We start from the raw sequence: 14,341 nt of genomic DNA on the forward strand, positions 1-14,341 counted from the left end.
AGTGGCGGAATTATACTGGACCACCAACATATCATTCTGCTTCATCAGCTGTTTTGTAATGCTTCCCTCAGTGTGATTCAATCATTGCCACCCGGAGAGGGAATTTTGCACTATAGAGCAACAGATGTGGGACCAAAAAACCCCAAGCAAACCCAACCTAACCCCACCTAGAGCATTTGTGGTGTGAAAAGTTACAGGGTTTCAACCAGAAGTTGCAGGACATGCCTTGATAGGAAACAAAACAATAGGTGCTGAGCGTGAGACCCTTAATCTCAGGTTCGTGGGTGCAAGTCCCATGTTGGGTGAAAGATTCCCCTGCACTGCAGGGGGTTGGACTAGATGACCCTCAAGGTCCCTCCCAACATGGCGATTCTATGATCCTATGTCTACCCCCAAAACCTTTGCATAAACAAATAGTACCAGAAGCAGGATTGCGTATAACTGCTCTGGTGCCATCATGAGCATGAATCATCATAAATTTAAAAAAAAAAAATGTCCGGAGGGACGTTCTCTCTATTTGACAGAAGGGGCGGGACTTCTGCCACCAGAATCCAAAGTTGCAGGTAGTGGTGGTATTTCCTTCCTAAGTAGGTCACCACAGCACTCTGACTCATATCAATAACTCTGGGCTGTCATCCCTCACTCCTGTCTAAATTTCCCAACTCAGATCATTTCCTTCCTTTTTAATTCTTTCACCTTGGTCGATTTTCTTCTGGCCTGCTTTTGCCTGGCTTTCCAACACCTGACCCAGAATGCAAATCATGTACTACCTGGCAACCTGTTTCTTGTTATCACCCTGCTGTGTGCCCTGCCATTTTTAATGTGCTTCTCCACCCCACCAATCCCTTTACCCCCCCCCCCCGTTTTTTCGCATGTATGCAATTGCCATAAGATTAGATAGCGATCACTGTCCTGTTAGTGATGGACCCCGTTGTCGCCATTGTCAGCCAGCCATACCAGAAGCAGTGGTGGCTGCTGCCGCATTGGGACTCGAGGGGCAGAAGGCAGGGACCCCCAAGAGCAGGTGGATCCAGAGCCAATGGTGAGGAGAGCCGATGAATGCTAATTTTTACCCGACCCTCCCTGCTGAGATGTACAAGGGCAACATGGAGACTGAGGAGGGGAAGGAAGCGGACAGCGCCTCCCCCTGGACTGGTGGCAGGCAAGGGGTGGCAGACTGTGGTTGGTGGGGGGCAGTGCCCCACTTGCCCAAATGGACTGACCGGAGGCGAGGCAGCTTTGACAAAGATGCAATTGACACAGGCAGAATCTCTCCCATATTTATTGTCAGAGGTTGGATCTGTACCGCAATTGGGTAGGTGACTGCAAAAACGAGAGAGAGGGGAAAAACCAAACCAAAAGCACAGGGAGCTGAGAATTCGGATAGCAATGGGGGTGGTGGTAGTGATTACAGCTTGGTGTGCAGAGGAAAATGGGCTCAGCCCAATTTGGCACAAACACTCATATATTACAAATACATACAATGGGGAGGTGCAGCAGCATGGCTGGGCGCTACAATGGGGAGGTGGAGTGGGGTGGAGAAGGGGCTGAGCACGCCTGGGCAAGAAGCAGCAGCAGGATTGCTGCAGCAGCTGTATGGCAGGGATAAATTCAGCCGGTGTAGCCTTTCTCATCATGAACAACTATGGACGCTTCCAGGCTGCCTCTTGTTTTCAGGAAGGATTCAATCACATACCGGCAAATGCATGTTGTGCGGTTACGTTTGATTGGGAGGTCTTGCACACTGAACTCACTTCTCCAAAAGACCGGACTTTTTGCAGTAAGGAAAGTGACGGGGGAAATGCAATAGAAAATGTGGAGGGATAACACTTGCTCTGAGCTCCCTGCAAACAAATCAAGATGAATGCCCATTAAATGGGTCATGTGGAAACGCCCTAAAAGTCGTGGTAGCTTTAAGACAAAACAAATCTATTTTGATTATGAGCCTCGATAAATGTGCTGGACTTTGAGGTGCCACCAGACTCTTTGCTGGTTTTTGTCTTGTGTTTTTTCCCCCTGCAACAGACTAGCACCCCTCTAGAATTTATCATCGTGGTGGTTTCCATTGTGACACCTCTAGGCTGCGTCTTTTCAATTTATGCTTGTCAGGCAGATGTTAAAGCTACAGAAATAAAGCTGCCAACTCTATTAAGGTGTGTGTGTCTCTCTGTGTGTGAGTGATGTGCTGTTCCCTAAGAGTTTTCTCCATGTTTGTTTGTGAAGGGGGAGCAGGACAGCTGGTGATCTGCTTGTTCAAGACAACACCCACACACTCCATTTCCCTGGCACTCCCGTTCCCCTCTCGCCTATTAATTTGGGTAGGTTCCTTTTCCCTCTCCAGTGAGAGAAAGTTTCGGGAGTTCTGTCCTCCAATTCCAGCTGGAGTGGCCTCAGTCACAGCCTACTAAGAAACCACTGGTAAAGGCCAAAAAAATGGATGGCAAACATCTTTCTCCAGGGGGAGGAATGCGTGGGGAAGGCAGCAGAGTGTATAAGGTACATTTATAATGGCAGGGGCAAGAAATGCTACCCAGGATATTAAAAGGCAACTGCTACATGATCAAGATCACATAAGTGCAACCGAAATTGTGGGAAGGGACCTGATTTGTGGCAGGTGGATTGGAGAATAAGGTACAAAAGAAAATAGGCCGCACAGAGTACTGGAGGTGTGACGGTCTTTTTCTGCTTTCTCTTGCAGAGTCGGGGAAGTATTAGAACCTGAGAGACAGGATGCCATTAGTATACCTTAACCAGGTAAGATCAAGCTGAGGACTGGGATATATGATGGGTGGAAAGAGTGGGCAAACAGCACTTGCCCCCAAGGGTTAAAAGCACCCCACAGAAGGTTTAGAGTCCAGCAGTGCTGGGTGGGTTTGGGGGAAGAGACCTAGTGGAGCTGTACTGGGTCACTGTACTGGGGATAGTAATGAAAGCTGGGATGGAGCCGTTCCCAGTTGCTCTGATGGTTGGGAATGGGGCAGCCCAGCCTATCTGGTACGAGGAAGTGAATGCCCTCCTTGCCTGAGGTTTGAATGCTAATACTGAAACTATTGGACGAGGTGATCTTGGAGGAAAGGAGGTTAGCCTTTGCGCCATGTGGAGGAAATGTGGAAGTCTGCATGTGCTGGGATGGGTATGTGTGTGCATGGAGCCCTTGTCCCCTGCTGCTAGCAGCACCTCCGTCTTACCGATGTCAGACCAAGCCAACCTGATTTCACAGCTTTCCCATTAGTGGTATGAAGATGGCTGCCTAAGTACACAGCCAAATTGCAAGCAGGCAGGTACGGTGCCAGCAGTTGGCCGAGTCAGGCATTGGCTGAAGGACCCACACCAGCCCAGCCACACCGCCATGCACCGCTTGTCCCAATGGCCCCCCCGATGCATTTTAAGGGGGTGGGGGATAGGAGTGCTTTTGAACGAGAGCCAAGCTCAGCTCCCATCTGGAGTGGCCGCATGCCATTTGACCTAGAATGCAATGCCCCATCCCAAAGACCTGTGGCATTCATTGACTTCACAGATCTGCAGTCGGCCACCGCACATGGGAGCCAGGATTAGCCCCCGCCCCCAAGCCCTACTGCAGCAGAGTCACGTCTAGGGCCCTGGTGGAAGGTGGCAAGTGAGGCCGCCGACAAAGCAGAGAAAAGCTTGCGGCAGCCACTGCCACCAGTCACCAGGGGTCTTTATTGACTTCTTGCACTGGGAGCCTCCTGACTATGCGAAGGGCTGGGTCTCCAATACTGCCAACCTTCCCCGCTACCCCCAAACAGCTGACCTTGGTGCCCGGTGTTATTGCTAGAGGAAGAGGGTAGAAGAAAATCAAATCACAGTCTCAAAAAGCGTGGCCTTCTCCAGGGGGGCTGCAGTGAGACTGTCTGGCGGTGGCAGCAGTTTTGTCTCCGCTTCGGGTGTCATGTATTCCAGGTGGTGGTGGCCCCAGACTGGGGTGGTCAGCAATTGCCAGCGCTGGGGGAGAAACGAGGCAGGGGAGTCAATGAGCAACTCAAGGCACAAGCACCTCCGTTTGTTCACTGTTTATTTACATAGAGCATTTTTTCCACCTCGCTTAAAAACTAGCACAGTCAGGGCCCTTACATCCGTTAGCCATCAGTACAACGGAGGGACTTTAAAGGAAAAGCCTAAAATGTTGCCCTAGCGCAGAACCGTAGCTAGGTGATCTTGCGTCCCTGGCAGAACCGTCCAGATTGCGCGCCCCCCTAGGTAAAGGTAAAGGTACCCCTGACCATTAGGTCCAGTCGTGGCCGACTTGGGTTGCGGCGCTCATCTCGCTTTATTGGCCGAGGGAGCCGGCGTACAGCTTCCGGGTCATGTGGCCAGAATGACTAAGCCGCTTCTGGCTAACCAGAGCAGCGCACGGAAACGCCGTTTACCTTCCCGCCAGAGCAGTACCTATTTATCCACTAGCGCTCTGACGTGCTTTCGAACTGCTAGGTTGGCAGGAGCAGGGACCGAGCAACAGGAGCTCACCCCGTCACAGGGATTCGAACCGCCAGCCTTATGATCAGCAAGTCCTAGGCTCTGTAGTTTAACCCACAGTGCCACCCATGCGCCCCCCTCAGCCACAGACAAAGCTCTTCCTTTTGCCTCTCCTCCTACCCACCTTCCTCCACCCATTTAATTCACCCTCTATTGAAAACCATTTATTATGAGACAATAATTAATATTTATATTTATGGACACATTTTTTAGCCAATTTTGTGTGTGTGTCCCATCCCCTGCCGGGGGCCCACCTCGCCACTCCCTAGCTACGGCCCTGCGCTAGCATACATTAAAACCAGCAACCAAGGCCAAATGAATGGCACACCAAAGCCAACCAACCAACATCAATCTGGTGGCACGTGAAGACTTTTTTTTTAAAAAAACAAACAAACAATCTGTCCAGGCATTTTCAGCATGGAGGGCAAACTGGTTTTAACAATAGTTTTTGGCTTTGCTGCTCTACTGAGTTTTATTGCACATGTCGTGATTTTGTCCTGCACTTTTTAACTTTTTCATGTAATTTTTTATACTTAGCATTTTGTTGCACCCTGAAGGATGGCCTAGAAATCTCTTCAACGTGCAAATCAATCAACACGCAGCCCTTCTGAGGACTCAAAGGTAAAGGTACCCCTGACCGTTAGGTCCAGTCGTGGACGACTCTGGGGTTTTGGCGCTCATCTCACTTTACTGGCTGAGGGAGCTGCTGTTTGTCCGCAGACAGCTTCCTGGTCATGTGGCCAGCATGACTAAGCTGCTTCTGGCGAACCAGAGCAACGCATGGAAACGCCATTTACCTTCCCGCCAGAGCGGTACCTGTTTACCTACTTGCACTTTAGTGTGCTTTTGAACTGCTGGGTTGGCAGGAGCAGGGACCAAACAACAGGAGCTCACCCCCTTGCGGGGATTCGAACCGCTGACCTGATCGGCATGCCCTAGGCTCTGTGGTTTAGACCACAGCACCACCTGCGTTGGACTCAGCACCACCTGCGTTGGACTCTGTAAATGGAAAGGTGTGTACACCTTTCCTAAAAAGTGGCAGAGAGTGAGCCAAGCGGGCATCTGTAGGGAGGGGGTTCCAAACATGGGGAGCCACAAAATTAAAAAGCCTGTTACAGAGGCCTCCTTCCTGCCAGCGGGATGGGCCCTAGATTCAGTCTGCTTGGGAGTGTGAACAGCTTTGCCAGTGGCGTGAGAGTGTTGAGAGAAGTGGAAGTTTCTCCTGCTTCAATGGCAGAAAAGCCTCCCTCAAATCTTTCACTGTGGAGAATGGCACTGAAGCTGAGGCGTGGAAAACCCCAGATCCTTGAGAACCTTGGAGCAGGATCTCTAATAAGCACAGAAGCCCATTTGGCACCTGCCTCCCCAAATCTATGCTTGCATCTTCCCTGCGCTTTTAAAGCCTTAACGCCACCGCAAGCTGCTTGGCCGGAAAGAGGGAAGTACTGTATATATAACAGCTGCTTTAGCAACCGCAGAAACCGCTTCTGAGCTTTTATTTGGGTGACTGGAGATTACATCATACGGATGCTAGGCAGCTCCAAAAAGCCATTCTCCTTCCAGGTCTAGAAGCATGGCTGGCTAGCAGCCTGCAATTCAGCGTAGCAATCATGGCTGCACCCGATAGCTGGCCACACACTGTGCAGAGGAGGCTTGCATGTCTCATCTGTAAAACAAGAGGGCCGGCCCCTCTCACAGCCACCTTCATCAACAGAGGCATCCAGCTTGGAGTCGTCTGTGCTGTGCAAATTCCTTAGAGCATCTCTAAGGTCACACTGCCTGGGACGCACGGGTGGCGCTGTGGGTTAAACCACAGAGCCTAGGACTTGACGATCAGAAGGTCGACAGTTCGAATCCCCGCGACGGGGTGAGCTCCTGTTGCTTGGTCCCTGCTCCTGCCAACCTAGCAGTTCGAAAGCACCTCAAAGTGCAAGTAGATAAATAGGTACCGCTCCGGCGGGAAGGTAAACGGCGTTTCCGTGCGCTGCTCTGGTTCGCCAGAAGCGGCTTAGTCATGCTGGCCACATGACCCGGAAGCTGTACGCCGGCTCCCTCGGCCAATAAAGCGAGATGAGCACCGCAACCCCAGAGTCGGCCATGACTGGACCTAATGGTCAGGGGTCCCTTTACCTTTACCTTAAGGTCACACTGAATGATTGCAAGCTGCAACAAGGGAAAGATAACTATGCTGGAATAAGCACCCACACCGTACACTTAAAGCACTCCTAAACCGCATGACTCCCCCACAAAGAATCATGGGAACTGTAGTACCCTGAAACTACAGTTCCCATGATTCTTTGTGGGGAAAGCCATGACTGTCAGGGTGCTGTAAATGTATGGCGTGTGGTTGTGAGGACACTACTGCAGCCTCATAGCAACACCTAGATGGGTCTACAGCAAACTGCACCATCACCAGGAAGCCCTGATGGGACACTTGGCAGGCTCAGCTTGCCAGCAGAGAAAGGTGCTTGGCAACTCCATCCTAACGGGCTGGGACTGGCCAGAGACGAGAGACTGATTACTCACCTGTTGGAAGGAGCCCTTGCTTCGCAGAAGCTTGTAAGCGACCGTGCAGGGGATGCAGAGCATGGAGGAAAGGGCCAGAGCCCAGCCAATAGCCTCACCCCACCATGGGTAGATGTAGGTCTTGTTGTAAGTCAGTGGTTGGTAGTTCACCACATGGAACAGGAAGATGCCCTAGTGATGAAGGAGGGAGGAGATACCAGAGATGATAATTGTTTTTTTTAGCCTTGGGTAGGGGGGATAAAGGTGGCAGCCAAAACCCGGTCCTAGGTCTCTTGTGCTCAACAAAACACAAACGTGCTGCCATAGGCCTTATTGCAGGGCAGATTTGAGGGTATGAGTCTGCCCTGCGGCCAGATGAAGGTAGAAACTGTCTCTCGGGTCTTGTTACGCTGCCGTTTCTACCGGGATATACGCTCGGTATTTATCACTCCTGTTATACAAAAATATAACAAATGGGTCCGAACTTCAATGTCTAAAACTCCTGGTAGAGGACAAGGATCTAAAGATCACGCTAAGGGTGGCCAAATTCTGTGCGACTGCCATAAAACTTAGGGAACAAGCTGTACTACCAAAATGATTAAGGTTTTAAATGACAATTTTAGGTTATATTTTAGTGATCAAGATTTAATATATATTTTTAACTGCCAGTATATCTGAATTGTCTCTGTTATACTCAATTGCAATTCAATGTATTCTGTTGTGTTTTATGATTTTCCTGATATTGTAAGTGAGCCGGAACTGGTCTGTGACCGTAATAATAAAATTCATTCATTCACACCTTCTCAAATATTAATACACCTGGCTACAAGACTGAGGAGATCTCCTAGGAGATCTGTCAAAGATGCTTTAGTTGAGATTCCTGCATTGCAGGGGGTTGCACTAAATGACCCTTGTATGATTCTAACTATGGAGAATGGGATAACCCTGCAGTCCTGCCTTGAAACAGGTTAGACAAATCCAGCGTGAAGAAGAAGCGCCATCACATTTGAGTAAAGTCGGACAGATATTTTGCACAGCGCAGGGGATATTTTGCACAACGACCAGTGTTCCTTAGCATGTGCTGTACTATTTAAATGTAGGCAAACTTCAAGTTTCTTTCGGCTAGGAGCACCAGCATCAGCTGGGAGCATCAGCACCACGCATACACCAGTACAGGGCTGCTCAAATATAGTCACAGCAGTCGAATATTCTGGCAATGAGTCAAAACAAATGTGTGAAAAGCCAGGCTGAGACCATGTTTGCAAGGGGGCTCTTCTATAATAATAATAATATTAATAATAATAATAATAATAATTTATTTATTCCCCGCCCATCTGGCTGGGTTTCCCCAGCCACCCTGGGCAGCTTCCAACATAACGCTAAAATACAAGAACCTATTAAACATTAAAAGCTTCCCTAGACAGGGCTGCCTTCAGATGTTTTCTAAAAATCTGGTAGTTGCTTTTCTCTTTGACATCTGGTGGGAGGGCGTTCCACAGGGCGGGTGCCACTACCGAGAAGGCCCTCTGCCTGGTTCCCTGTAAACCTCACTTCTCGCAATGAGGGAACCGCCAGAAGGCCCTCGGCACTGGACCTCAGTGTCTGGGCAGAACGATGGGGGTGGAGATGCTCCTTCAGGTATACTGGACCTTCTGCCCCACTGCTTTCAACTCACCACACACACCACTGGGGTGATGAGAGACCAGCACCACTTCATGTAGGGCAGCGGTCGGTAGCCAATCATACGGGCAACATCGTCCATGAAGCGGTCAGCTCCTGCGCGGAAGAGCGAATCAGTTTTGGGCCTCAAGCCAGGCCGTCCCCTCCCGCACCAACACCTGAAAAGGGCCCCATTCACAGCGCCCAGATCTCCGGCAGCCTTGGGTGGGGGGGAGCCAAAGCAAGAGTCAAGCAGAGGACTGTGCAGGGAGGGAAAGTGTTTGCTTTTCCTGAAATCTCCTTGCCCCTGTGTCTCCCTTGCCACTTACCATAGACCCAGGCAATCACCACACACTCCCAGAAGGCCTGCCACAGAAGGGTGATCCCGCTGGCCGAATAATTGTCAAACAGCTGAAAGACGTACATGCCGCCCTAGGGTCACATGGCACAGGAAAAGAACCGATTACCGAATACGCGCATTATCCGTGTTGCTTATTATTATTCCAAGTAGAGAAACGCCAGCCATGATGAGGAGTGGGGCTATGGAGACAGGGCCACGGGGACTTGTGTAGACAGTGTATCACACAGAGACACGTCACGCACACAGAGAGACCCTCTCTGCAAACAGCATGTCCCAAGCACAGCCAAATGGGCAAGCCTTGAGCTTCCAGCTCCGGTCATTCAGGATGGGACTTGCCAAGGAACTGAAATGGTCCTAACCATTAATGGCTAGAACCTGGTTCACGGATACTTCTTTCGACAAGTTGATCCTAAGGATTCTGAGGGGACATGGGGAAGGTGACAACGCGGTAGTTACCCCGTGTCAATGGAATTCCCCTCCCCTGGAACAGTAATTCTCAAACATGGGTCTCCCATTGTTGTTGGACTACAACTCCCATCATCCCTAGCTAGCAGAACCAGTGGTCAGGGATGATGGGAGTCATAGTTCAACAACAATGGGAGACCCATGTTTGAGAAACACTGTGGCCTGAAGGTTGGCTGGAATCCTAGCTGGAGCATCTCTTGCATGCAGCGTGATGGCTTTTCTCTTTGGGAAGACAGGGAGGCTATGGCTCATGAAGCCATGGGTGTTGGTGGCGCGGAGAGGCATTTTTAACTTGACTGCACCTTCCGAGTAATTATTATTACCCAGGAGTTTGGACTGTGCCCAGGAGCTTCTGGTGGCCCTCCCAGAAAACGAGCTCTGCCCTAGCCAGCCCCCTCCCCCCCCCGGCAAGCCCATGTAACACTCACGTTTCATATAGAAAGGGTTTCTCCCACACATCGGCCTCACCTGAGTCACCATGGAGAGGTCAATGATACAGCAGACAAGGCAGCAAATCGCAGCGGTGATCTCTCTGCGCGGCGAGCCTGCTGCTGGCTGCGGAAACAGGTCTAGGATGCCAGTGATGAAACCCTCCACTCCCACAAACTGGCAGGATGAAATAACATATGAGAGAGAGGTAAACTTGGCAGGAGGTGCTGGTCTATGCTCTGCTTAACATAGAGGTGTGGAACCTCAGGACTGAGCTCAAGATGTGGCCCTCTCAACCTGGCCCCTGGGACTCTCTCTGGCTCTGCTTTGCACTCTGCACACGCCCTGTGCCCCCTCAGTAGTGCAAACACATGAGTTCCATTTGCATTCAGGTGAACTGGTGAGTACTGGTTCAGTCTCTTGTCTTCCTCTTTACGTGCTCTGTGGGCACAGAATTATGCTATTTCCATCATGCCATTGTAACCTGCTCCCTATCATCCTTGCTTCGGGTGGCATGCCCTCCCTCCCTCCTTTCCTTCCTCCCGGCTGCCAACTTCTTAAACACCTCCTCCTCCCATGGTTCCATCAGCAGCACCTTCCCGTCTGCGGCTGTGTTAGCAAACCATAGCACAAACGCCGCCCACTGATTTCTGCAAGTAAAAGAAGCCGCTTTCCCTCTATGCCAGCCTTTCTCAACCTGTGGGTCCCCAGGTGTCGTTGGACTACAACTCCCATCACCCCTAGCTAGCAAGGCCAAAGCTCAGGGATGATGGGAGTTGTAGTCCAACAACATCTGGGGACCCAAAGGTTGAGGACCGCTGCTCTACACCATTTCTACATCTGTGCCTCCCCCCGCAACGTGTTCTGCTCAATAAAAACACACTCCCCATGCGTGGCTTACCTGGCTGTCCAGCCCTAGGACCAAAAGCATGAAGAAAAAAAGTGTCGCCCAGAGAGGGGAGAGTGGCATGAGTGTCACAGCTTTGGGGTAGGCAATGAAGGCCAGGCCTGGACCTGCAAGAGACAATGTGAGTTAAGAGGGGTGCCGGCTGCAGCGATAGCCACCAGCTTGGGGATTGAACGGATTCAGGGAGGACGAGGCTACCCATGTCTACTAGCCGCACCTGTGGCTCTGTTCTACCTCCACTGCCACAGGCATTACGCCTCTGAATACCTGTTACTGGGAAGCACAGGTGAGCAGGGTGATGCTGTGCTCATGTCCAGCTTGCAGGCTTCTCATAGGATGCTGCATGAAGGTGGGCCATTGGCCAGATGGAACAGGCTCTTCTTACATTCTCCCAAAATTCTAAGAAGTTACCTAAGCTTAGCATGCGAGAACACACCATTGGCCCGGCCGGTCCTGTTCTTCCCATTCTGATTGGCTGCAGTTCTCCGTGGTCTAGTCAAAGTTCTGCGCTGCTGCTTGAGGTTCTTTTAAATGGAGATGCCATTGAGCCTTGAGGAACACAGGGGAGCTGCCTTCTTCTAAATCAGACCAAAGCTCCATCTAGTTCAGTACTGTCTACGCTGGCTGGCAGTCGCTCTCCAGGGCTTCAGGCAAGAGCTATTTCCTGGCGCTACCTGGAGGTACCAGGTAGGCTTTGTGCTCTGCCTCCCAGCTATTTTGCACCCATGCGCTGCACCTTTTCATAGGGAAAGGGGGAAATGGGCTGATGAGGTGGGAATCGGAGTAAATCCCCATGGCTGGCGCTCACCTGACTCTGCCACCTGGGAGATGTCCACGCCCTGCTCCGATGCCATGAAGCCCAGGACGGAAAACACCACAAAGCCAGCAAAGAAGCTGGTTGAGCTGTTGATCACGGCCAAGACGTAGGCGTCCCTGTAGGGAGGATCAGGCAAGTCAATAGCCACAAGCCCACCCTCCACTCGGACCCAGTGCCCTCTCACTTCCCCTCCCTTACAAAAGGTTACAATGCGTGTACCATGTTAGAGGTGCCCAGGGCCCCAGCCTGCCTGGAAATCACCCTTCCTTCCCTCTAATAAACCCAGTTGCCCCCTGCAATGACAGAAAGACACTGCATATGTTCCAGTGTACTCTTGTCACATGTTCTAGGACTGAATCTCACCACTAAGTATAGTTTGAGGGGTTCAAATTAAACCAGAGTTGGCTAGCATTAGATGGAAAAGGGTTCTTTTTTGGGGGGGAAACCCAGCATGGGTTAGATTTTGCATTGCAGATGGCAGCAAGCAGTTGCATTAAACAGTGCACAATATAGGCACTATCCAATCTTCTGCTGGAAGGGAACTCCCTCCTGAAGCTCAGCTGTACTGTGCTAATCTCTTGCTGCTGTCACCATGAAGTTAGAATAATAGAATTGTAGAGCTCTAAGGGACCCCTGAGGGTCATCTAGTCCAACCCCCTGCATAAAGGGCATCTTAGGACAGTGGTGGTGCATCAAAGGCTTCAAGGTATTGGGGTAGAAGCTTTTGCCGCACCCCATTTCCCTTATTAACTCCCCAACGCCACACACTCCCTCAAATGTTGCATTCGAGACAAATTGTGTCTCCATTTAAATTATTAATTTCCTTATTTTATCCAGATTTCCAAATTTGTATGATGTCATAGAGCAGGACTTGGCAACCTGTTTGATCTTGAGGGGCACATGCAAACAGTGGCTCAATGGTTTGTTTCCTGCCATTTCCTACTTCCTGGCAGCTGACGTTGCCAGGGTTAAGTGTGTGTGTGTGTGTGTGTGTGTGTGTGTGTGTGTGCGTGCAGCTTTCACCTGCATCAGCAGCAAATTAATTGGTGGCAACCATGAAGGTAACTAGCAGACCACATATGACATGAAAAACCATATTGCCTTCTGGCGCCAGGTACTACGATCTGCAACTGGAACATGACCAGTTTTATCATGGCCTGCTGATTATCAGCTTGTGGTAACGCAGAGGGAGGGAGGCTTTTTCACTCGTGGCATCAGTGCTGCAGAATGCCCTCCCTGCTGAAATGTGAGGGGCCCTATCAGTGTTGGTATTCCGCCAGCTCCTGAAGGCACACCTGTTCAGGCAAGCTCTCCCCTGAGCTGAACTAGTGATTTTAATGGAATCGTTTTTTGAGTATTCTCACTATGTATTAAAGTTGTAAGCTGCTTAGAAGACATTTTGGCACATTAAGTAGTATATAAATTAATAATACTGATGACAAGGGTGAGGGTGGCGTCTAGCCCATGGGTTCGCCCAACATAGAGAAAACAGAGAAGTTTCATGGATGGAAATATGCATATCTGTGCATACTCTGCACTTAAAGAACAAACAAACAGCAACCCAGACTTCTATGCTAAACACGACCTAAAATCTGCACCAAGAAAAGCTGAATTCTGTGACCAACATAAATGATCAAATCAAGCATATTTGCAGACATTTTTGTCTTGCATAATTCATTCATCTTCTGCAAGTCATAAAAATGATACGGTACACACTGCGAGCACACATGCGTGCGCGCGCGCACACACACACACGGTTTCTGATGTTTCGGCAAGCATTGCCCACACAATTTCAGCCCTGTATTTGTCGCCTTAGCTGTAAACTTGCTTTTAAAGAGGAGGGAGAGAGGGAATGGAGATGGTCAGGCTGCTGAATTCTCTGTACTGCACCTAATTCTGTACTTGTGCAGAATAGCAAAACACAGAAAAGGGGAAGCAATAAATGTGTTGGAAGATGACATGCAGGTTGCGGAATGGGGTGTGGTTGGGAACAGGAGAGAGGTGAGGACCTAGTGGGTGCGGGGTATAGATGCCACTATTTGAAGAAGTCCTGGTAGCATTTTCAAGGCTTTTATTCAAGACCACAGGGGCTAGAAACAAACTCTTGTTTAAATAAAAGCAGTGTCTCCATCAGGATTCAGACAAAGCCAGCAGATTCCACACTTGGGGACTGAAAGCCATGCAGATCTCTTTTTAAAAGACTACCCGTATGCGGTGTGGGGCCTCACCTGTAGCAGTTGTTGTGGAAGCGATTGTAGCTGCCAAGTGCGGTCAGGGCTCCCAGCCCGATAGCATATGAGAAGAAGATCTGGGTACCAGCATCAATCCATACCTGGGGTGAGGGGAACAGCCGTGGTATAAACCCCACCGAGTGGGGGGCAGAACTCTTCTTTGCATGACCAGGCCTGGCCTGGCCAGAGGGCAAAGGCGCAGTTAGATGCAAAGGCCTGCCTCCCTGCACACAGATATTGGCTATGGCCTCTGTTTTCCCAGCTGCTTCCCTGTTTGAAACCTTCCACGTCCCCTCTCTTGGTGAATGTGCCATCCCAGTTCTTACCTGAGCCACAGCAAGCTTGGTCCAGTCCGGTTTCAGGTAGTAGATGATGCCATCTAGCGCACCGGGCAACGTCACGCCATGCAAGAGCAGCAAGATAAGAACCACATAGGGGAAGAGTGCAGTGAAATAGACCACCTGCCAAGCAAG

The 14,341-nt window shown here is 50.3% G+C and overlaps 1 protein-coding gene across 2 annotated transcripts in view; it reads right to left on the minus strand.

Annotated features, from left to right (window-relative positions):
- Positions 1 to 1,266: 1,266 nt before the first annotated feature.
- LOC128408546 (sodium- and chloride-dependent creatine transporter 1-like) overlaps positions 1,267 to 14,341 on the minus strand; it is a 30,405-nt gene continuing 17,330 nt past the window's right edge. For both annotated transcript variants that reach the window (XM_053378438.1, XM_053378437.1), the window contains exons 6-14: positions 14,195 to 14,329; positions 13,866 to 13,969; positions 11,629 to 11,753; positions 10,815 to 10,927; positions 9,953 to 10,090; positions 8,988 to 9,090; positions 8,675 to 8,775; positions 7,021 to 7,191; positions 1,267 to 3,963 (exon numbers count right to left, since the gene is read on the minus strand). In XM_053378438.1, the coding sequence (XP_053234413.1) occupies positions 3,817 to 3,963; positions 7,021 to 7,191; positions 8,675 to 8,775; positions 8,988 to 9,090; positions 9,953 to 10,090; positions 10,815 to 10,927; positions 11,629 to 11,753; positions 13,866 to 13,969; positions 14,195 to 14,329 (1,137 nt within the window). In that variant the 3' untranslated portion in view covers positions 1,267 to 3,816. The remainder of the gene's footprint in view (positions 3,964 to 7,020; positions 7,192 to 8,674; positions 8,776 to 8,987; positions 9,091 to 9,952; positions 10,091 to 10,814; positions 10,928 to 11,628; positions 11,754 to 13,865; positions 13,970 to 14,194; positions 14,330 to 14,341) is intronic.

Source organism: Podarcis raffonei, chromosome 2, assembly GCF_027172205.1.
Source record: "Podarcis raffonei isolate rPodRaf1 chromosome 2, rPodRaf1.pri, whole genome shotgun sequence".
In the NCBI taxonomy this organism is placed as follows: domain Eukaryota; kingdom Metazoa; phylum Chordata; class Lepidosauria; order Squamata; family Lacertidae; genus Podarcis; species Podarcis raffonei.